The 21,953-nt window shown below is 60.3% G+C and overlaps 2 protein-coding genes across 7 annotated transcripts in view; one reads left to right on the forward strand and one right to left on the reverse strand.

The window, feature by feature from the left end:
• Positions 1 to 21,953, forward strand: part of SPPL2B (signal peptide peptidase like 2B) — a 231,734-nt gene that overhangs the window by 198,901 nt on the left and 10,880 nt on the right. For 2 of the 4 annotated variants that reach the window (XM_068537367.1, XM_068537368.1), the window contains exon 2: positions 17,709 to 17,769. In XM_068537367.1, coding sequence (XP_068393468.1) covers positions 17,709 to 17,769 — 61 coding nt within the window. Of the gene's footprint in view, positions 1 to 17,668; positions 17,770 to 21,953 lie in introns of those variants that run through there. The other 2 variants (XM_068537366.1, XM_068537369.1) reach the window with 1 other exon arrangement.
• Positions 12,839 to 17,610, reverse strand: LSM7 (LSM7 homolog, U6 small nuclear RNA and mRNA degradation associated). 3 transcript variants are annotated; one of them, XM_068535058.1, is made up of 4 exons: positions 17,538 to 17,610; positions 17,318 to 17,408; positions 14,571 to 14,638; positions 12,839 to 13,087 (listed from the first exon to the last, which is right to left on the reverse strand). In XM_068535058.1, exons 1-4 carry the CDS (start codon positions 17,608 to 17,610, stop codon positions 12,945 to 12,947), a joined length of 375 nt encoding a protein of 124 aa, XP_068391159.1. In that variant the 3' UTR covers positions 12,839 to 12,944. The 3 variants fall into 3 exon arrangements, with proteins under 3 accessions (XP_068391159.1, XP_068391162.1, XP_068391160.1); XM_068535061.1 differs by having other exon boundaries at positions 14,571 to 14,642; positions 17,318 to 17,425; XM_068535059.1 differs by having other exon boundaries at positions 14,571 to 14,642; positions 17,538 to 17,581.

The following is a 21,953-nucleotide window of genomic DNA, read 5'->3' on the forward strand; positions in this document are numbered from 1 at the left end:
AGAAGAACGGGGGAGGTGGGGGTCTGTGGTCGGCAGAACAACGCCCCCATCCAAACATGCCCGCGCACGACCTGATCCCTGGAACCTGCCAGTGTTACTTTATGTGGCTAAGGGTGATGAAATTAAGGATGCTGAACAGTTCACCCTGAGACAGGGATGACCCTGGATTCCCCGGGGAGCCCACTGTCATCCTAGGGTCCTTATAAGAGGGAGGCGGGAGGGTCAGAGGCAGAGCGAGACGGGAGATGCTGCGCTGCTGGCTGTGAGGATGCAGGAGGGGCCGCGAGCCAGGGATGCGGCGCCTCTAGAAGCTGGAAAAGGCGGGAACCGCTGCTCCCCTGGAGCCTCCGGAAGGACCAGCCCTGCCCACGCCTGCACTTAGCCCCGTGAGACCCCAGTCGGACTCCTGACCCCCAGGACTGTCAGAGAATCAATGTGTGTGGTTTCAGCACTAGGTTTGTGGTGATTTGCGGCAGCAACCTCAGGAGACTCACGCAGGGTCTTTGCAGATTTGAAGAGGAGGTGGGTGGAGGCCTCCCCAGAGCTGTGCGCCTGCTCTTCCGGGTGGAAGGTGGAGGGGGCCGAGCTCCCCGCAGGGTCTGCCATCAGCCTCAGCTGCAGGGCAGGGACCTACCCCGGGGGAGGAGCCCGAAATCTGTCCGTCCAGGCAGGACCTGGGAAATGGAGACCCCCTCCTCCCCTTCGCCCCAAGCTGTCCTTTACCCAAATTTACCAGGAAGTTCTTAAGCCGAGGGGGCTGGGGTTGCCGGGGCCCCTCCCCTGGAGCAGAGGCAGCCCAGCCCCAGGGGTCCTGGCCAGGTAGCTAGCTCCCTCCTTCCCTCCTGGCCAGGGCCCCTCCCCCTCCCATCCCTTCTATCTTGAGCCAGCTTTTGCCCCCGACTGGCCACATGGGACTCATCCTCCGGACCCCTCTCAGGCTGGGGTATGCTGAACACTCCCTTGAGCAAGGCTGAGCCAGGCCCCCGCCTGCAGGCAGCAGCTGAACCCACCAGGAGGGCGGGGGCGGGGGGAATATGTGGTTGCAGCCAGCCCCTCTGTCCCCGGGGCCACAACTGGGGCCAGAGGGAGCAAGGGCAGTGCGGCTGGCAGGTCCTCGAAGCGTTCCCTATTCAAGCGGCTAGACCGACTTGGGAGGTGGGGCCCAGCCACAAGCAGCGCCCGGCCCTCTGAGGCCTGCTTCTGGGGACGCACTGCCGACCCCTCAGGATTGGTGCATCCTTCGTCCTAGATCCGGGCCCTCCCGGGACTTTGATCCATGACAATTCATTAAGCCCTAATTAGCCTCCAGCTGCCATTAGTCCCTGTTAACCCTTCGGGGGGGCTGGGGGCCTCCTGACCCACTTTCCTTGCCAGCCTGTGCAGGGGGGCTGTGGACCGCCCTCTGCAGGTGAGGCCTCTAGATCTGGAACCACGTTTTGAATGCCCACTGTATAGCACAGCCGCTCAGCCACTAGCCCAGCCGAGCCCCGAGGTGGGGGAATAACGAAACCCACTTGAAGAAAAGGAGACTGAGGGTCAGAGTGGTCCCCAGCTCGCCTGGCAGCACTCAGCTTGAGAGTCAACATTTGAACCCGGGTCTGATGCCAGCTCCCTTTCACTGAATCCCAGAGCCCTACTGGAGCGTGGATGGACGGCCCTCTTAAGAGGCCCAGGATTGACATGGGGTGGTGTGCGGCTCGCCCGGGCCCACCCAGGACAAGCTTTGCTTGGAGAGTTCTCCAAGGGGCTCTCTACCTGGTGACTAGGTGGTGACTCAGGGGAGCCCAAGAATGACAGCATTGTGGGAAGAGAGATCAAGTTGATGCCTAAGATCTGCTTTGTAATTCCCACTCAGCAAGGCACCTTCGGATCCCAGGCATCATGCGGGGGTGGCTAGGAGCAGCCCCCTCCATTCTACAGATGAGCACACTGAGGCCGAGCAGGTGCAAGGCAGAGCTGCTGGGGTACCAGAGAGGATGATCATGGCTGCCCCACAGTCACAGAGCATCTATCTCATGGCAGCCCCATGCCGGGGGTCCAATGCACCTCCATTTATTACATCCCGTGTTGATGTCCATCTCAAAACTGGAGCTCAGAGAGGGGCTGTCCTTTGCCGGAAGTCACCAGCTGGGACGGGGAACAGAGAAGCAGGCCGAGGACAGCTGGCTTTAGCCCTACTGAGCCCTTGTCCCAAGGTTGGGCGGCCCCTTCCCATCTCCCCACGCTATCCAGGTAGAGCGGAGGAGCTGCATCTGCGGGGGAAGCCTATGGGGTGGGCCCACGGGGTCTTCCAGCTCAGATCCTGTCTCAGATGGCTGCCACTCCAGCTCAGTGGGGAATGGAGCAAGGCAGTATGCCCGCAGCCCAACGGCCCCAGACCTCTCCCCGCTTGCCTGCACCTGGTTTCCACCAGTCTCATCCACAGAGACCCTGTGTCCTCCACCTCTGGGCACTCACACGCCATAGCCTTCCCAGCCTCCACACCTCCTCCAGGGATCCCTCCTGGTTTGCTCCAGGTTTCAGAGCCCTGCTATCCCTGAAAGTTCCCCCATCAAGCCCCAGATGGTCCCTCTGCTGCTACCATACTGCAGCAGACACCCCCTCCCCATGCCCCCACCAGCAACCATCTCTGTACAAACATGGCACTGCTTGTTAAAAATGCAGGTTCTGGGGCACAAACCCCAGAAGTTCTGACTCCTCAGAACTGGGGGGCCGGGGTGCCTGTGTTGTCAGTGCCTGGGGCACATGTTGAAAAAACCAGTCACAAGGCGGTCTCAAAAATAAGGACCGGGTCCTTTCCTGCACCTGCACCCAGATCAAGCAAGGCACAAGGTGCTGTCCCCCACCCTCACAACTTGTTGAATGGGGCTCAGTGGCCTCCCAGGCCTGGCCCCAGAGGCCCTGGGGGGCACCCATGCCCAACCTCACGGGATGGAGAGAAGCTCCCCCGACCCCATCCTTGCTGCTGCTTGGACACAGGCCCTCAGTGCAGGGGGCTTGGCCCTGTGCTCCCAAATCCCTCCCACCCGGCTGAGCTGTCCCCAGCCCCAGGGATGCAGCAGGTCCTGGTGTGGACCCCAAACGCTTCCTTCTCCTTCCTGGCAGCTCGGCACCCCCTAGGCTGGACCAGACCCCGCTGGAGGGGAGGGCAGGAAGGCTTGGGGCTGACGCTACCATCCCGACCGTCGTCCACCCCCAGACCCAGCCAGTCCCCCTTCCTTCCCCTCATGGAAGGGGGCGCATCCCCCCAGGCGTACCCACTGCCCCAGAGAGAAGCCCACCTGCCTCCCTGCTCCTCGGCGCCCCAGGGGAGGAACGGGGGACCCCAGCATGGGGAGTGGCCCCCCAAAGTTTCCAGGGGGAGCGCTGGGGGCCTGGCGAGGAGCAATGAGCCCGGGAGGGGCGCTCAGTGAGAGTGGTCCCCGGGCGAGGGTGGGGGCTTGCGGGGGGGGGGGCGCTGCGGAGCGCAGGCGCAGCGGGGTCTCGGGGTCCGGCGCGGCCACTCACCTGGGCGGCTCCGGCGCGGACAGGGCGCGGGCTGCGGCGCGGAGGCCGTCCGGAGCCGACAAGAGCAGCCGCCACCTCCCGGGTCCACCGTGCGCGCCGCCGCCGGCGCGTGCCCGCCGCCGCCCTCCACGGCGCGCGGAGCGGGGGCGCGTGGGGCTGCGCTCGGCCGTGCGCGCGGCCCGCCGGCTGGGCTGCGCGGTGACCCGACCGCAGGCAGTTGTGCGGGGCTGCGGGGCGCGAGGACACGTGCGCGCAGGTGCCGGGACTTGCGCCAGGGCGGCGGGCGGGGGAAGGGCAGGGCGTCCAGGACCCGGGAGCGCCTGCCGCTCGGTGCGCACCCGACGCGGTGGCGCGAGTGAGGGCCACCCCTGTGGCCATGGCTTTGGTGGGTCTGCAGAGGCTGAGGTGCAGGAAACGCAGGGCTCCCCATCTGTGACCCTCTGGGATCTGGCCCCTCCTCGCTGACCCCACTCCAGGCCTCCGCCACCTGGCACCTGGATACCTGCCCCAGCCTCTTCCGATCCAGCCAGCGCTCCAGGCCCATTCCTCACTTGGGCCCCAGAGGATGCTTAACCACTGGCCTCTAGGACCAGCTACGGCTCCCTGTTGCCCTCAGATTCATGTCTAAACTCGGTGTATGTTTCTGGATCTTCCCTACCCATGCCTTCCTCCCGCCGGCCGCCTCACTCCTTCCCAGTGAGGCCCCCTTGCCCCTTTTCAAACATGCCAGGCTCCTGCCGGTCTCAGGGCCTTGGCCTTAGCTGTTCCCTCTGCCTGGAATGCCTTTCCCTGAATCCTTTGTTGGCCAGTTTGTAATCGCTTATTTATGCTGCAGCTCAATGCTGTGCTCAATGGATGTTTGTGGAAAGAATGACCCTTTTACTTTTACTGTGGTGGTTTGGGGAGCCGTGGGCACCCCCAAGCTTGGGAACCTCAAGTTAGGAGGGAGGTCTGCCTCATCTGATGAAAGGCGTCTTGTTGGAGCAGATGTCCTAGAATCACTAAAAGTTGGGGTGAAGTGTCCCTACCCTGACTCCCAGGTTGGGATGTTGTGCAAGCCAGGGCAGAAATGGAATCAGGAGTGGAGTGTCCTGATCCCCCAGGACAGAGCCTGCCCAGCATCGGCCCTGTTTAGGGAGCTCACGCTGTGGAGTCCAGTGTGAGAGGCAGGACATTACTGCAGTGTGGGAGGCGCAGGGGCAGAGGATGGTGTGGCGGCACCCTCCCCCCCACCACCATCATGCTAATACACGATTAATTAGCGAGATTACTGAGTACTTACTATATGCTGGGCTCCGTTCTAAACACGGGCCCTCTTGTGCTTGCTGCAGGGTCATGGTTACAGGTGGACACTTATTATTCCCATTTCACAGATCAGCAAGTCGAGGCTCAGAGATACCATTTGTCCCGAGCGAGGGGCTCAAGGTGGGCCTGGCTGCCCAGGGGGCTAGGCGTGTAACCTCGCATGATTCCACCCCCACCGGCCTTCCCTGCCCGCTGCGCCTTCCCAGCTGCTTCCATGGTGGCCTGGCGTCAGCTCAGCCACCTGTGATTCAAGCAGGCTCCGTTCCCAGACTGTCGTGTTGGCCAGAGGCCTGGAAACCGCATCCCAGGAGGCCGCAGGCCAGGTCCCCATGGGACAAGGGGGCAGATCCCTTTCCTGGCCAGCAGAGGTCCAGGAGGAGGACGTGGGCTCCCCTCCCTCGTGGTTCCCCACCCCCACGGACAGCCCAGCGCCCGCATACAGGAGTCACTGCTGCAGAGGCTGTGTGACCTCAGGGTAGTCGCTTCCCAGCTCTGAGCTTCTGTCTCCCTCTGTAAAATGAGGCTCTGATACCTGCCACCCAGGGCTCTAGGAAAGCAAGCACTTTCCTACTGTGTGCCAGTAGGCCTGTGTACCAGGTCAAGCGCTGGGCCGGAGGGAGGAGACGTGGCAGTGGGGGAGGGCTCGCCATGGGCCTGGGGGAGCAGACTTGTGAGATTATCACAAAAGGGGGTGGCGGAAAACTCAGCAGATGATACCCGGTACCCAGCCTAGGCTGGGGGTCAGGGATGCTTTTCCAAGGAGGGGGTGCTTGAGATGAGTCCTGCAGGGAGAAGGGAGTAACCAATGCGGGGGTCAGGGTTCGAACCTACTTCCTGCCTGTGGAACTGTGGGAGACTCCCCTGCAGCCTCAGTTTCCACATCTGTAAAATGGGGACCCAAACAGTACCCGTCTTCTAGGGCTGCAGAGACCCCACTCAGTGATGGAGGGGGACATCATTGTCCTCAGTGTCCACAGGGGGACACCAGGGCGCTCAGTGGCTCTGCCCAGCTTGCATTCATTGCTCCGGAAGGAAGCCTGGCTGAAGAGCAGGATGAGGTCTCGGACACTGCCCGCCTCAGGACCTTTGCACAGCTGTCCCGTCTGCCTGCAGCGCCTTCCCCCAGCCATCAGCCCGGCTCACCCCTTCCTGATTCATGGCTCCACCTTTTGCCTCCTTCTGTCCCCTCTCTGCCTCCTCGGCACTCTCTCCAGTTAAGACACCGTGTAATTTACTGATTTATCCTGTTTATCGTGGGCCCTGCCTTCTTCTCGGCCGCAGCTCCAGCAGACACAGAGTAGGCGTCCAGTAAGTACTGGCTGAATGAACCAATAGTTCAGTGACGTTGAGGGCTGCAGGTTTTGCCCCCGGAGGTGGAGGTTCTGGGGGTCTGAGTAGGGAAGCATCTACCACTGCCTGAAACCACTGTCTTGTCTTCTCTCTGTCCATGGTCAGCATCAACCTACTCTGTGCGCCAAGAGGGAGCCTGGGAGCACATAGTAGGTCCTCAGCAACCGGCTAGAATGTGCACATCGTCATTGCTGTTCCGTTGCATTTAGCAAGGGGAGGGAGGTGGGCTCAGCGGCTGGGTGGCCTCTCTCAGCCCAGCATCCCCAGTGGGATGCTGCCGTGGGGGCCGAGGGGGGGCATGGGAAGGGGATGCGGCCGGGGGTTCCAGCCTCCCAGGTGGTGGGGCGGCAGTACCTGGTCGCCAAGGTTACGACGACCTGAATTTTGTCAGATGCCTCTTCTGCAGCTATGACATGGTCATGGTTTTTTTTTCTCCTTTATTCTGTCGATGTGGTGAATCACAAAGATGGATTTTCCAGTGTTAAACCAACCTTGCATCCCACCTGCGATGGGGATGTTGCCGTGGAGACAGACCCCCTGGGAGGAGAGGGTGGCTCCAGATGGGGGAGCTATGGCAGGGGCAGGGGGCCTGGAGGTGGCTGCCAGCCCAGGGGGCTTCCCTAGCCCCCGTGTGTCCCTCTGGGTGGGAGTGTCGCGGGGCCATGGCTCTCCCCATCCTGCGTCCTCATGCCTGGGAAAGCCAGCAGGAACCCTTAGGTGGCAGTAATTATTTCTAAAATTAAAAGCTCTTCTCTCCTTCGTTCTCTGGCGAGATGTGCAGGCCTGGCGGTTGGGGCCAGGGGAGGGAGGGGTCACATGGCCTGGGAGCCTCAGGTATGGCTTTGGACAAGTGGCTTTCCCTCTGCAACGGGAGCAGAGTCCTGGAGTTCTGGCAGGCCAGAGAGCAGAGGGATTGAGGCCTTGGGCTCCAGGCCCCTGGGGCTGTGCTGGGTCCCCTCAGGGTGACCTTGACTAATGACCTAACCTCTCTGAGCCCCAGGAACCTCATCTGTAATGTGGGAATCATAGCAACCAGTCCCTCGAGGTTGTTGGGAGGATGACACAGGCCTGTACGATTCACAAGTCTGTCTGCCCGATCCTCGGTAAACAGCCTTGAGTGGTTGGTTAGCTGATGTTATTTACTGAGTCAGCATTTTCCCGGGCTGTGCATGGGGATGCGGGTCCCCAAATGCGGCTCCTGCCACAAAAAGGGGCCCAAGGCCAGACTGCAAGGCAAACATCACAGGACAAGCTCTGAGGGCCCCAGAGGGTGGGAGAGGCCTGCCGGCAGAGGGCACGGTGTGGGCAAAGCCCGCAGGGCTGCCCAGACATGGCATTGGGGCCTCTGCAGCCATTCTGTGTGGTCAAGTGGGGGCCTCGAACTGACACTAGCCTCTTGTGCAAGGCAGGCCCTAGTTGGCAACTCCCAGGGTCCCAAGTAAGTGTAGGTCCCTGGTACGACTGTGAGAAGCAGCACCCTCAGGGCCTCCCTACGTGCACCCCATGGAGCTTACCAAAACCCCCCTCTTTTTTGGTTGAATTGACAAATTGACCAATCTGGCCTCAGCCCGGGGACCCCACAGTGCTCCACCCTTGGGGCAGGTACCATTTTGATCCAGCTGAGGGGTGCTGGGGCCTGAATCACAGCAAGTATTTTCAGCAGGTAATTGTAATTCAGCAAGTAAATCTTGCAGCAGCAAGCAGCTTCAGATTTTGCAAATAGGGCCCATCTTAGTTCTTCCTTTCCAACACTTACCATTGATTTTGTTTTCCTGTCCTATCTCACTGTTGAGGCTCTCAAGTACAACGTCCAAGGTGACCATGGGTGTCCTTGCCTTGCTCCTGGTCTTAGGGGGAAAGCATTCGTTTTTTCGCCATTCACGGTGATCTTAGCTGTCAGTTTTTTCACAGATGGCCTTTATCAGGTTGAGGAAATTCCCTTCTATTTCTAGTTGCCACGATTTTAACCTGAATGGGTGTTGAATTTTGTCAGATGCCTCTTCTGCAGCTATGACATGGTCATGGTTTTTTTTCTCCTTTATTCTGTCGATGTGGTGAATCACAAAGGTGGATTTTCCAGTGTTAAACCAACCTTGCATTCCTGGCCATGACCACTTGGTGGTCACAATGTGCAATCCTTTGGATCCAATCTGGTGATGTTTTGTGAGGGGTCCTTGCGTCTGTATTCGTGAGGGATATTGGTCTGTGGTTTTCTTTTTCTGCAATGTTTTTGACAGGTTTTGCTTACACTGCCCTCATATAACAGGTGGGGAATATTCCTTCCTCCTCTGGTGTCCGAGGTTGGATTGGTGTTATTTGTCCCTTAAAAGCTTCGGGATAAGTTCTGAAGTAGAGTTGTCAGTACTTGCTGACGGATGGGATGCATGGGGTGGTGGGGGTGGGTCAAGGGTGACCCCAAGGTTTGGGGCCTGGGCAAGCGGGGGACTTGTGGGGATGGATCCTGGGATGAGGAAAGCTGGGGAGGTGGCAGGCGGAAGGGGGAGCATCAGCTTGGGGCGCATTAATTTGGGGTTCCTCTAAGACACACAGTGGGTGTGGATCTGGTGCTTTGGGGGAGACGGGGTGGGGGGGGGCGCAGAGGTGGGGAAAGGGAACTCAGGAATTAGCGACAGGGTGGGGCCCAAAGGCATATCCGCCTGGATCCCAGGCTCCTGGTCAGCCCCCCTCAGCCAGGAATGTTGTTTTCTCTCTGGGCTCTTCATGCCTGGGTGAGTCCTGACCCCTGCAGGCTCCAGCCAGCATGGCTTGGGGACGGGACAGGGTGGGTCAAGGAGCTGACCTGGGCCCTGAACACAGGCAGAGAGCATGAAGAGACATGCGCTTTTCAGCAGAGGACATTTATTGCGCATCAGAGCCAAGAAGCTCCCGGTCTGATGGAGTGGATGGGGCGGGGTGGGGCGGGGGTGGGAGGCACTATTCCTGCGCACAGTGAGGGCTGCAGGCGGGCTTGGAGCTGGGGAGGAAGCGAGAAGCAGGAGGGCCAGACCCCCCGGGGGTGTCGCAATCCAACAGCCCCAGGGATCCAAGACCCCTCCCCCTCCCCCCACCCCATTTGCAAAGTCAACAAAAGCTTCTTCCTTTTACATCCACATCCGCGTCTGAGTCCAGACGGAACTGGATTCCTCTCCTGCCTCACTGGCCAGCCATGTGGGGCTGCGGGGCTCTGCGGCATCACTGGTGCTCCAGGGTGGAGATGAGGGCTCCCCAGGTCTGTGGGTGGCAGGACCGGACCTGGTCGTGAGAACGGGGGAAGCTGTTCCCTCCCAGCTCCTGGGGCCAGGTGGGCAGGTGGTTCCTTCCCCTGTGTGCTTCCCACCCACCTGGCTTTGGGTCTCAGTCTCTCACCCACGAGACAGCCTTCAGAGCACAGGAGGGATGTGGGGGGCAGCGCACCCCCGGGGTTAGGATCCCGGCTGTGTGACCCAGTACACGTTGCTCAGCCTCTCTGGGCCTCAGCTTCCTCATCTGTGAATGGGGATAAGGAAAGGGTTTGGGGTGGGGGGCTGAGTGAACCCGAAGGTGTACGTCAGCCCAGCCTGCTGCTAAACCTGTTCTGGGGACAAGGAAGCTGTGGGGAGGGGCAGAGCTGACCGTCAGCCATGTCAAGATCCTGTCCACCTTCAGGAGACTCTGGAATCTGCCGTGGGGCGGGATCCTGGGGCTCTCCGGCTGGTCTGGGCTCAAGGCGGGGCCCGCCGGGGCCTCTGGCGACGTCTCCCAGAGCGGGGCCTCGGCAGACAGCACCTGGAAGCTGTGGGCTGTGGTGACCGTGGGCACGTGGAGCAGGACCGGCCCCCCGTCCGATGGCCGCAGCCCCCGCCCGGTGTTCCGAGGCCCGCGCTGACCGTGGGCAGGGAGCTGAAAGCGTGGGAACTGGGCAGGGGTCAGCAGGGAGCCTCCGGACGGCATGGTGGGCTGGCCAGCCGGGGATGCCGGGGATTTACACGGGGGCCAGGGGGCGGAGGGGGCAGGGTCAGTGTCACCGGCTCATTTCTCCCTCTTCCTGCTCTAGTCTCCGCTTCTGTGTCTGCCTTTCCTAGTCTCCCTCAGTCTTTTCCCCTGCGTCTCCCTATCTGCCTCTGGCCTTCTCTTTCTCAGGCTCCTTGTAAAATATTAAAATTTCAATATAACACTCTGTAAAATATTAAATATTAAATTTCTCCTCATTAAATATTAAAATGTTAAGGATAGGCTAATATCCCCCTTTCATCACCATCTTCAATCCTGGGTCAGCAGGATCTTTCTAGCTCCTTCTCTATATATTTAAAAGCATAGAAACATAAGTTCTTAATAAGGATCATCTTAAAGAAATGGTGTTACACCACGCACATGCTACACTTGTATGTCAGCAAGTCTCAGTGACCTGTCACTGCGTAACAAACATCCCCCAATGTAGGGGCATAAAAATTTATTATTCATGATTCTGTGGGTTGGCAGCAAAGTTCCTCTGCTGGGCTAACTCAGTGTCACCTGGGCTAACTCAGGAGGCCTCACACGGCTGCCTCTGGGCAGTGTTCCAAGAGGACAAAGGTAGAAGCTGCAGGGCTCCTTGGCAAACTAAGCTCTGAATGCCACAACGTCACTCCTGCCGTATTCTTACCATCAAACCAAGTCCCCAGATTCCAAGGGGTGGAGAAACAGACTCCCCCTCCTGCGAGGGAAGCTGCAGGGAATTAGTGGCTGCACAAAGAGATCTATCTACCTCTCTGTGAAAAGTTGCTTTGTATTGATATTTGGCCGGAGGAACCTGAGTTTCTCTAGCAGATCCCCCGGTGATGGGCAGCTAGGTTATTTACGGTCTTTTACAAACGAGGTCATAGTGACTCTCTAGGGTGGATACGGTTCAGTGGAACAAGCTCATCTTATCCCCCTTTCTGGGGAGTTCTGCCTGAGCCTCCAGGAGGTCAGGGTCTCCCTCTCTTGGGCCCCTGGAGCATCTTGTTCTCAGCCTCAGACTTGAACACAAAGATCTGTGCTCTTAACCAACTCCCCGCCCAACAGCAGCCCAGTGCCCGGCCACAGAGTGGGTACTGGATGACTTTTCCTGAGCTTAAGAGAGAAGGAATGGGACCTGAGAGAGGTTGGGACACTTACTCGCAGCCGCACAGCAAGTGGTGGAAGGAGATTGGGGCCCCAGACTTTGTGGTCACAGAGAACTTTTGCGCTCATCGGCTGGGAGGTGAGGGGTGGGTGGAGAGCGGTCTGAAGCCTTTGAGGGCTGTAGTGATGGAGCAGAGAGGCTCCTGAGACAAGCCTTGCTTTCTGCGCAACCGAAGCTGGGAGCTGGAAAGCCAGGTGTCCTTGTCCTTCTGTCCTGGCCCCTGGGTGCCCCGGGGCTCTAACGACGTCTGATTAGCCTCCAGGCCTCACTGCTCCCTCACCCCACCCCACCCTGGGGTCTGGACCCCTGGGCCTTCTGACCCCGATATCTGGGTCTCAGCCTTTGTGTCTCAGCCTCAGATAGGGCAGGCTGGGTGTGTGGAGAGAACAGAGGCGCCGGTGCCCAGGTTCTCGGTCCCTTCACCGTGTGTCCCCCCTGCCGGAGTCGCGGTCCCTCGGCTCTTGAACGGGCACGGGAATTGCCCCCAAGAGCAGGACGCATCGGGTTGGATGTTGGCAGTTTGGGTGCGCCCAAGTTCTCGGTCACAGCCTTCCCTGGGGCTGTGACCCCGGCTAGCCCAGGCCCCCCCGCTGCCCAGCTGCTGGGGCTGAGGCCTCTGATGAGGGAGCTGGGCGAGGCAGGGCCGCCAGCTGGCAGGGAAGTGGGGCGGGAGGGATGAGGAGCACGCAGGGCTTGGCTACGCAGCCCCACGACTAATCCCCGGCAGCAGGGCCACAGCAGAGCTCAGATCCCCGCGATAAGCCAGCTGCTTTCAGTTTATCTGGTGGCAACGAAGGACAGGTAGCGTGGGAGCCATCCAGCCGGGTCCCCTTGTACGGCAGGTTCCTGTGTGTCGCCAGCCGTTGGCGGAGGGGCCCTGGTCTACAGTTCCCGCCAGGACGACTCCCACTCACTCCTGGCCCCGCTCATCCTCACATGCTCGGCGCTCCTGAGTGACAAATAGCGGACACGTGCCTGCCCTCAGCAGCCGGTGCCACGGAGGCCGGGTCCTAACGAGGACACTGGGTTTAGGAAATGGGGCCAGGAGAAAGCCCTGCTTCCTGAGGACGGGCATGGGGACATTCACGACCATGGCCCTGGAGTCGCCAGCTGAGGGGCAGAGGTGGGCTCGTCCTCTGAGCTGAGGCAGGAAGCAGGTCAGGCTAGGAGGTCGTGGGACCGGGCGGACAGCAAGGCTCCATCCAGTTTGTTCTTTGTGAGGTCACGGCTGTGCGGGGATGTGACAAAGGACCCGGCTTTGGGGGACCACTCGGGCCGGCGTACAGAGTGTCACTGAAGTGACAGGGCCTGCCGCTGAGAAGGCTGGCCGGGGGTTCTGCATGGGCTGTGGCCCCAGGGGGGCTCTGGAAAGGCTCCGGCCTCCACGTCCCGTGCCCTCACCTGGACTGTGCACGCTCAGTCCCCTCCGAGCCCCCCAGCCCTGGGCCTGGACCCCAGACGGCGCGCAAACTCTGCTGGACGGACCGCATCCCTGGGGCCCAGGTCTTGCCAGAACACCAAGGCTGAAAGCCAGAGTCCAGGGCTCCTGGACACTTGAGGTTTGCAATTTTATAAAGAAAACAAAAACATAAGCTATACAAAAAGGAAAGTTCCGTTCCTATGGGTGGCCCGAGTCCTGGGGGAGGGGCGGCCCCGGCCGCTAGGCATCTTGCTGCTGGATGAAGGGGTTGGGGATGGCCTCCATGCCGTCCTGCGGGCAGATGAGCACCACGGAGGTGCCCCTGCACACCACCAGGCCCAGCTGCCGGGTGTCCTCCGTGAGCTTGTACTGGTCATCAGGGTCTGTGGAAGAAGAGGGGCAGCAGTGAGGCAGCGTGGGCTCAGAGGCCCAGGAGGACTGGAGATGGGCCTGCGGCGGGGGGATGGGGGGGGCAGGCCAAGGGCCCCACTCCCAAGCCAGCTGGCAGCCTCTCCCCGAGATGGACCACGAGGCTCAGGAAGAGCTCTGCAAATAGCCGCGTGCAGCCTGTCCTCCTTCTACAATGAGGACACAGCCCGGGGGACAGCGGAGACCGAGTTCTCAGATGGGCGGCAGAGAAAAACCCCATCTGCAGAACCTCGGAAGCCCTGCGGGGCCACCATTCACCCCAGTGCCAAAGGGCTGTTCACGGTGGGGCGAGGGACCCGGGGAAGTGACGGCACGCCGAGGAAAGCTCTCCTGAGGTCACGGCGGCGAGGCCTCCATTACTGTTACTGCACGATGGCGGGTTGGGGAGGCCCGCCTTGGGGTGCGACTCCCGACTCCCAGACCCCGCAGGATGACAGCTGTCCAAGCCTGCCCCTCCCCTCCCGGAACCGCGTGCATGCGTCAGGGCCTCCGTCCCGGGGCCGTTCTGGGGGTGAGGAGGGGGCGCAGACTCAGCCAAGGAGCGAGCCAGGGCCCAGGTGGGAGTGGCCTCTGACGCAGGAACAGCAGCCAGGCCTCCAAGGCTGCTCCGCGTGGGCCGTCTAAGCGCGTGGCACACCCCAGCTCCCCTGGTTTTCCCTACAGCCCCACGAGGTGAGGCTGTCCTTTTCCAGAAAGTCATCCGCCCAAGGAGGCCAGGCCAGGATCCCAGCGGGGGGAACTCTGGGCAGACTCAGTGGGAAGAGGGAAGACGAGGGCAAAGCAAGAGGCCCCACGGGGTCGCTTCCCCACAAAGAGGGCCTCTCCCTGGGGGCCCTATGACACTTCCGTGTGGCTCCATTAACTCTTCACCAGACTAACGTGTGTCTCAACATCGACCAGTCCCCGGAAAAGACACCCCTTCTCTCCTAGGCCTTGGTGTCCCCTTCATGCTACGGTCAGGCTGAGCTGGAGAACATGCTGGCTGATGGGCAAGGGCTGGCCTGACCACCATGCGAAGGGTCTGGGGACCTGGGGGGACAGGGAATAAGGGGGAGGGGGCCCTCTGTCAGCAGCTGGGGGTTAACACACAGGGACAGCAGGAGATGAGGGGGCAGGACGAGCCCCAGGGCAGCCGGCTTTCTCACGGCGGGCGCAGCATTTTTCTAGCCCCGCTGGGCACGCCTCAGCCCCAGCAGGTGCTCAGTGTTGGTGAGGAGTGGATTCGGAAAATACTCCACCTCCACCTCAGACCAAGTCCTGAGACGATGGTCTACTGAGCCTCGCCGGGACAGCGGGAGATCCAACACACCTGTCAGCTGTCCGATCCACAAGGCACCACGTTCACAGTCAGCAGCTGGGTGGCGGCGGAGCAGCTTTGGAACGAACAGTAAGGAAGGCCCGGCGAGGACGCCTCCGAGCCCCACGCGCTGCACTCACCTCTCATGTACTCGATGGTACCATCCAGCACGAGGTTGAGCAGCGGGTCAAACCCTTTCAGGATTCCACTGGCTTGTCGGAATCACCGAGAAGAGAAGAGAGACAGACAGGCGTAAGATCAACGGTCAACCTGGGCAGATGCAAGCTGTGGCCGGGTGTCAGCACGTGAGATTGGGGTGCCCCTGCCGGATGCAGGTGTGGGAGCAGCCTCTCCAGGGACGGGACAGATGGGAGACCACGGGGGAAGCAAGGGAAGGGCTCCCGGACAGGGAGCAGTGACAGCAGACCCCAAAACCATCGCCACCACAACACAGTCGGCAAAATCCGCCTGCGCCTGTTTTGCAAACAGTTTAACTGGCACCTAGCCATGCTCATTTGTTAAATGTCGCCTGTGGCTGCTTTCCTGCTGCAATGGCAGAGTGGAGTAGCCGTGACAAGAGACCGTCTGGCCGGCGCAGCTGAAAATGTTTCCTGTCTGGTGTCCTACAGAACAAGTCTACCAGCCCTGCCTGAGTGCGAGGCCCTGGCTCTCTTCCTCTCCTGCTCATCCCTCTGCTGCAGAACAAAGACCGTGAAGGCACCCACCCAATGGGGTTACGGAGAGTGACAAATCCAGTAACACATCCAGGCACTTGGCCCCAGCCGGGCAGCGAGCCTGCACCCGCGGGGCTGCCCTCCTCACCAGGACGGGGGCGCTGCAGCAGGCGGGCAGGATGCCCAGACAGAGCCAGCATTCCCCCAGCCACCCCCCAGTGTGGGACGGGACCCACGATGGGACGTCAGTCTGTGCTCAGGCTGCGACAGACAGACGGCTTCATGGATCTCATTAAGGTCCAAGAGTCGGTCGACTTTCAGTGCATCTGAAGAGAAGCTATGCTGGGCGGGCCTGACCTGATAGGGGAGCCGTTAAAGGGACGGGCCCTTTCTGAAAAAAGAGACTTGAAAAATGAGATTTTCCTGCTGGTCTTGAAGACGTGAAGTGCAATGCTGTGGACAGAGTCTGTGGCAGGGGTGGTGAGCAGCCTCTAGGAGCCAAGGGTGTCCCTGGCCAACTCTTGGCAGAGAACGGGGACCCCAGGCTTGGAAGAGGACCCTGGGCCTGAGATGACAGGCTCTCAGAGACACTCCTTTACTGCAACCTCATCAGAGACCTGAGCCTGAGGCACCCAGAGTCTGGAACCACAGGCGCTGTGAGACAGAAACATGTGTTGTTCAAGCGTAGAAAACGAACACTAGCGCCTTGAGAAGCAAGAGCCCCATCTCTTCATACATCCCAGAGCCAGCACGGTGCCAAGTGTTTGTTAAGATTCCAATCCTCACTGCATTGGGTACCTAGACGGGCAGGCTCTGTGTTTTTAGCCCTCTGACGCTGCCCACTCATCCACATCTCAGGGAAGGAGGGGTCCAGATCACTGTCTTACAAAATAAAGAAACTGACGATCAGAAGCAGCTGAATAAGTGAAATGTTGACCGGGCTCTCACTAAGTGTCGGGAACCCTGTTAAACACGTTACCTGGGGCTTCCCTGGTGGCGCAGTGGTTAAGAATCCGCCTGCCAATGCAGGGGACACGGGTTCAAGCCCTGGTCCGGGAAGATCCCACATGCCGCGGAGCAACTAAGCCCGTGCGCCACAGCTACTGAGCCTGCGCTCAAGAGCCCGCAAGCCATAACGACTGAGCCCTCATGCCACAACTACTGAAGCCCGTGCGCCTAGAGCCCATGCTCCACAATGAGAAGCCACCTCAATGAGAAGCCCGTGCACCGCAACGAAGACCCAATGCAGCCAAAAAATAAACAAATTTATTTAAAAAAAAAAGAAAAACACGTTACCTGCTTTAAACCCTTTAATCTCATTGCCACCACTGAAGTAGGTGGAGTTAATAACCTCTGATAAATGAGGAGACTGAGGCTCAGAGAGGGTAGCAACTTGCCCAAAGTCCCACAGTCAGTGAGCTGGGGCTGTGCCATGGGCGGCACTCCCCGCATAACCCTGCAGCAACCTTCCTGCCGTCTTCGCATCAGACTCCAACGGCAAGTTCAGAGTTAAAGCCTCACAATAACAGCATAAAGCCGCAAACTGTGACAGGTGCTACCAGGAACTTATAACAACAGGGGCCTGACCTGGGGTGGAGGCGTGGGGGTCAGGGAAAGCTTCCCAGAGCAGTCGAGAGCTCCCTGCATTACTCAGGTACAAAACGTTCATCCCGTTACCCTGGAACAACCGTGAACAAGGAGACGAGATTTGTTTTAAACAAACCTTTAAGGCAGCTTGGTGGAAACTGACCATAGGGCCGTGGTTCGCAACTGGGGCAATTCTGCCGCCCAGGGGACACTAGGTCATGTCTGGGACGTCACGACTAGGCGGCTCCTGGCACCGAGGGGGTGGCAGCAGGACGGCCCCCAACGGAGAAAAATGCGGCCCCAATGTGAGCAGCGCCGAGCCTGAGAAACCCTCAGGTGCAGGACGACCCGTGAGGAGCTGGGACAGTCGCCTGAGTGAGGCAGGACCCACAGGAAGCAGAGCCGTGAATCCCAGCCACTGTAGCTTCCAGCGAGGTCGGGGCCCCTTTGCGTGCCTCAGTTTCCCCACCTGCAAAAGGGGCGTAACCGTTCCTACCTGCCGGCGCCGTCAGGCCAGCACGAGTTGTCCAAGCCTAGCGCTTAAAGCGCAGCCCAGGCATCCGTTATCGGTACCGCCGCCCGTTACTCCTCGTGGACCGTGGAGGGGGCGGGAGGAGGGGCCTTACCTTCTCGGCCTCCCTGGAACTTCACTCGGATCGTCTTGTCGATGTACTTGGACAGGTCCAAGATGCTCTCCTTCTTTTTCTTCTCTTTGTCCTGCAGGGGAAACAGAGCTCTGTGAGGCGGGGAGCGCGGCCGGACTCCGCCCCGCCAGCCCCGCCAGCCCCGCCAGCCGCGCCAACCCCGCCAGCCGCGCCAACCCCGCCAGCCGCGCCGCACGCTCACCGCCATCTTGCCCGGCCGCTTCGTTGTGCGCAGGAGCCGCCGCCGCGCCCTTTGTACCTTGCCCCGCGCGCATGCGCGGCGGACGCAGGGCGCCTGCGCGGTGCGGTGCGCCGGGGCGTTGCTGGGAAACATCTGCCGACGCCTGAGGCTGGGACCGGGCGACATGGCGGCGGCGGCGGCGGCGGCGGCGCTGGCGCGGCTCGCGGCGGCCTTCCTCCTCCTCGCGGCCCAGGTGAGGGCGGCACCGATCCCGCCGGCCTCGCCGGCCGCGGTGCCCCGGCCCCTCGCCCCCGACCCCGGCCCCGCGCAGGACCCCGCCCGGCCCGGCCTGGGGCCAGCTTAGGGGATTCGCGCCCCGCGCGCGGGCGGCCCGCTGGCCCGGGGCTCGGTCGTGACCTTGCGGGCCTGTCCCCGGCCCGTCTCCCTTACCCGCCTGGAAGTCCTTATCAGCCACAGCGTCACCCGCTCCCGCCCCGGCCCCTGCTGGTCCGTCTCGGGTCTCCCACCGCCGCCGGGGACCCCCCTCTCTGGCTCCGTGGCTTTGGCCGGGGGGCTACACCTCTCTGAACCTCAGTTTCCCCTTGAGTGCCATACTACTCCCTTTCCCCGTGGTTGTAGTAAACTGTTGAGCGCGGCACCCAGTGTCTGGTAGTGTCAGGAAACGGCCCGGAGCCCAGCCCTGGAGTGGGGTCGAATCGCCGCCCCATCTTTTGCTCCCGTGACCTTGGCAAGGGAGTTCCCCGCTTTGAGCGTCCGTTGCTCGTCTGCAAAAGGAAGATAAGTATACAGTGCAGAGTCAGCGAAATGATGTAGGGGATCACGAGCGCGCAGCATGCTACTTGTTTGTCACTAAACCTTCAGGGTCTCCAGTGCTAGGGGGGGACCGACCAGGAAATGGCTGATGTGCGTTGTCATAAGCGCATCTTTTATTTCCAAATCCTCCGTCTCCCTGCCAGGTTCCACAGATCAGGAAATGCACCCCCCCCAACAGCCCTACAAAGTGGGCCGTTAACCTTGACCCTTCTGCTCCAGCGCCCCCACCTCTGCTCCAGGCGGCTGGCGTTCTCCCGTGGCCACTTTTGTCCCCCTGAATCCCCAGTTCATTCTCAACACTGCAGGAGTGATCTCTTTCAAAGTGTGTCAGGTCTTGTGTCCAGATGCGAGCCTTCTGGTGGCTTCCTGGCACATTTGGGGGGCCTCTGTGATCTGGCTGTCAGGAAGCGTCCCGTTTCTCTCCAGCTCTAGTGTCTTGAAGGCACTCTGCTCGCTGGTCTCTGTTTCCCTGAATTCCCCGGTTATGTTTCTGGTCTCAGCTTAGCTGTTCCTCCCTCCCAGAAGCTCTCTGGGACGCCCCCTCCCCAGCTGCTTTGCCAGCCCCCTGTACTTCCCCCAGCCCTGTTCACTCATCTTCCCCAGCAGCCTGAGCATTTGGAGGAAGGGACTTGAAGCTCTCCGGGTATTTCAAATGAGGGCCAAGCGACAGGCAGGCGGAGATCACGGGAACTCCACAGAAGGAGGGACGCAGTTGGCCTGGGAATGCTTTTCAGAAGCAGAGGTGCCTGAGGGGCGATCTGAAGGATGAGTGGGCGTTTGCCAGGTCAAGAAGGTAGAGAAGGTTGTTGCAGGTGATGGGAGCAGGGCCGGAGGTGTGAGAGCTGATGATTTTTTTTTTTTAATAATAGGTTTATTTATTTTAATTCTTATTGGGGTATAGTTGATGTACAATGTTGTTAGTTTCAGGCGTACAGCAAAGTGAATCTGTTTTACATATACATATATCCATTCTTTTTTAGATTCTTTTCCCATATAGGTCATTACAGAGTATTCAGAAGAATTCACTGTGTATACAGTAGGTCCTTATTAGTTCTCTATTTTATATATAGTAGTGTGTATGTGTCAATCCCAGTCTTTCAATTTATCCCTCCCCCTTACCCCTCGAGAGCTGATGATTTACTTGGAGACGGTGAGAGTCCACTACAGCTGGCGTGTAGGATAATCCAGTGGTTACACCTGAGGAAGGTGTCATCCCAGTGGAGGCCCTTCAGGTGCCCTTGCAGGGAAGGCCATGGAGGGAGCAGCAGTGGGAGTGGCTCCAGGCGTGTGGGGTAAAGGGCAGGCTGAACGTGTGGCCTCTCCGGGCTGGAGTCCAGGGGAGCAGACTGGGCTGGTCAGAGCCGGGTGCTGGGATGTTTGGACTTTATTCCCGGCTGGCTGAGGATTTGGAACTTTACCCTGAGTGTGGGGAGCCAAATAGAGTGTAGAAGTGAGTGGGAGAGCACCTGGGCCAGCCAGCCCTTCCCAGCACAGAACCCTGCGTGTGGTTCCTTCATGGCGCCCCAGTAAGGCCAGCTCTCCACGGGGCGGGAGGCTGCTTGCTCATGGCCCGAAACTCACTCCCTACCATTCTGTGACCCTGGGCGAGGGATTGGACCCCCTGCCCAGTTGCTGTAAGTTGTGCACGTAACAGCCCACGTGGGGCCTGTTACTCGGCAGATCTGAACACATTGGTGTTCTCCCTGCCTGCCCCCTCCACCTGCTCCTTCACCCCTCCACTGCCCCTTCACCTCTCCCACTTTCCTCCACCTGAACATCTTTCTCTAAGCTTCCTAGGTCCTAATTAGCCCCTTCTAGAATTCACCAAATCTTAGGAAGACTGCGCCCCGTCTGGACCCCTTAGCTTCTTTCAAAGTCCCCTGACATGGATGCTTTCACCGTCATCTTGAAGCATAGTTTCCCTAGGAGTTCCTGAGCCCGACATGATTGTGGCGCATCGGGAGGTGGCCTGTCCTCGGTAGCCCCGGCTGTTTCTCGTCCTCCAAACTGGGATGGGCTGTGCTGTGCTGGAACGGGGGGCACTCACAGCCCTGGGCCCTTTGGAGGAACTTCTCCTAGCCCTTTAAGTCCCCGGGGAGGAGACCGTATTCATGGCGAGACTGTGTTCTCGGGTGTTTGATAGAAGCCCAGGCTTATTTCTTAACAGAAAGCCAGTTGTGCACATTGTGATGGGAGAGCTGTGAAGTGTGCCCTTGTGCTTCTCAGTGACCTTTTAAAAACAAATGCTTCTAGTCATTCCCATTTTATACAACCGACAGTTTTCACCAGCAACTCGGATCCCATAGACCAGGGGTCAGCAAACATTTTCCAAAGGGCCAGACAGTATTTGTGGCTTTTCAGGCCACGTGGCCTCTGTTGTAACTCCCCGGCTCTGCAGAGAGCAGCATAGGCCCTACCCTACGTTCAGCAACCAGGCAGACATGTTACGATAAAACTTTATTGACAAACACAGAAGGTGGGCCGGATTCAGCCTGGGGGTTGAGGGATCACAGAACCCCTGCAGTGGCCCAAGGTGGGGGCAGGGCAGGGCTGACGTGGTGGGGGGGCACAGGGCCGGGCACTGTACTTGGGGGCAGCCTGGTGGGGAGAACCCGGAAGAGGGGGCTCCTCGTCCTGCCTCTGGTCGAGGAAACGAGGTTGACCAGGCAGGGGTGGGTGGGGGACGACACCATGCTTCCCTCCCTCGAGCGCTGGTGGCAGTGCCCACGTGCCCTGCAAACACAGCCTCACTGAGCACACCCAGCAGCCCATTCGGCTGTCGGCACCTTGCTCCAGGCGACAAACCAAAGCGCTGGGCAGGGGCAGTGGGGGCCCCGGCTCCTCTCCACGCCACCAGCGGAGGTGGGCCTGTGGGGAGAAGCTCCCAGAGCGTCTGGGCCCCGTTACGCATTCACGGAGGGCCTGGCCTCCTGAACTGGTCTGTGCCCCAGGCCTGCTGTCGGGGCCACGGGCCCTCGGGACCCCAGCTGAGTCGGAGCACCGCCGCCCACAACTTGGGAAGGCCAGATGGGGGGGTGGAGGTCTGTCCCTGCACAGACAGGCTACTGCCTGTTGTCACCGAGGGGTGCGGTCTCCGTCTCGGCCTCCGGGTGGTACAGAGGGACGGCCCGGGAGCCGGAGTGTGCAGAGTTGGGGTCCAGTTGGGCCTCTCCAGCTCCAAGAAGCCAAGGGGCTGGGGTGGGCCCGGGCCCCTGTGGGCGTGGTGTTGCCGGGCTCCCGGCTCGAGGCTCTCTCCGGGACCCCTCCTCCCTCGCAGGTCCCACAGCCCCGGGGAGCAGCCCAGACCTGGGCCAGACAGCGTGAGGCCCGCTGGGGCCGAGGTCCTCGCGGGGGCTCCGCTGCCGAGCCCGGCCTGTAGGAGGAAGCAGCCCCGGCAGGGACGCAGCGGTCCAGGCGGGAGAGGGACGAGCAGGCAGTGGGGACACTCGTGTGCGATACTTGTTTCTCATGTAGATAAAGCCGCTCCCAGGCCCTGGCCACCCCGCTGCCCTCAACGGAGGGGCTGGAGTTCCAAGGACTCTGGGGCCTGCCCCTCTGCCTCACTCTGAGTTCACGCTGGGAGCAAAGGCCCCGATGGCCCGT

This window comes from Eschrichtius robustus, chromosome 2 (genome assembly GCF_028021215.1).
Source record: "Eschrichtius robustus isolate mEscRob2 chromosome 2, mEscRob2.pri, whole genome shotgun sequence".
NCBI lineage: Eukaryota > Metazoa > Chordata > Mammalia > Artiodactyla > Eschrichtiidae > Eschrichtius > Eschrichtius robustus.

What these genes read in the sequence shown, in the direction of transcription:
- LSM7 (XM_068535061.1), bottom strand. Translation starts at nt 17,610, where the DNA reads ATGCGCGCGGGGCAAGGTACAAAGGGCGCGGCGGCGGCTCCTGCGCAC. An exon ending in AGCGGCCGGGCAAGATGGCG is followed by an intron (nt 17,426 to 17,537) that starts GTGAGCGTGCGG and finishes CGCCTCACAGAG; the next exon opens with CTCTGTTTCCCCTGCAGGAC. An exon ending in TACCATCGAGTACATGAGAG is followed by an intron (nt 13,088 to 14,570) that starts GTGAGTGCAGCG and finishes CTTCTTCCACAG; the next exon opens with ACCCTGATGACCAGTACAAG.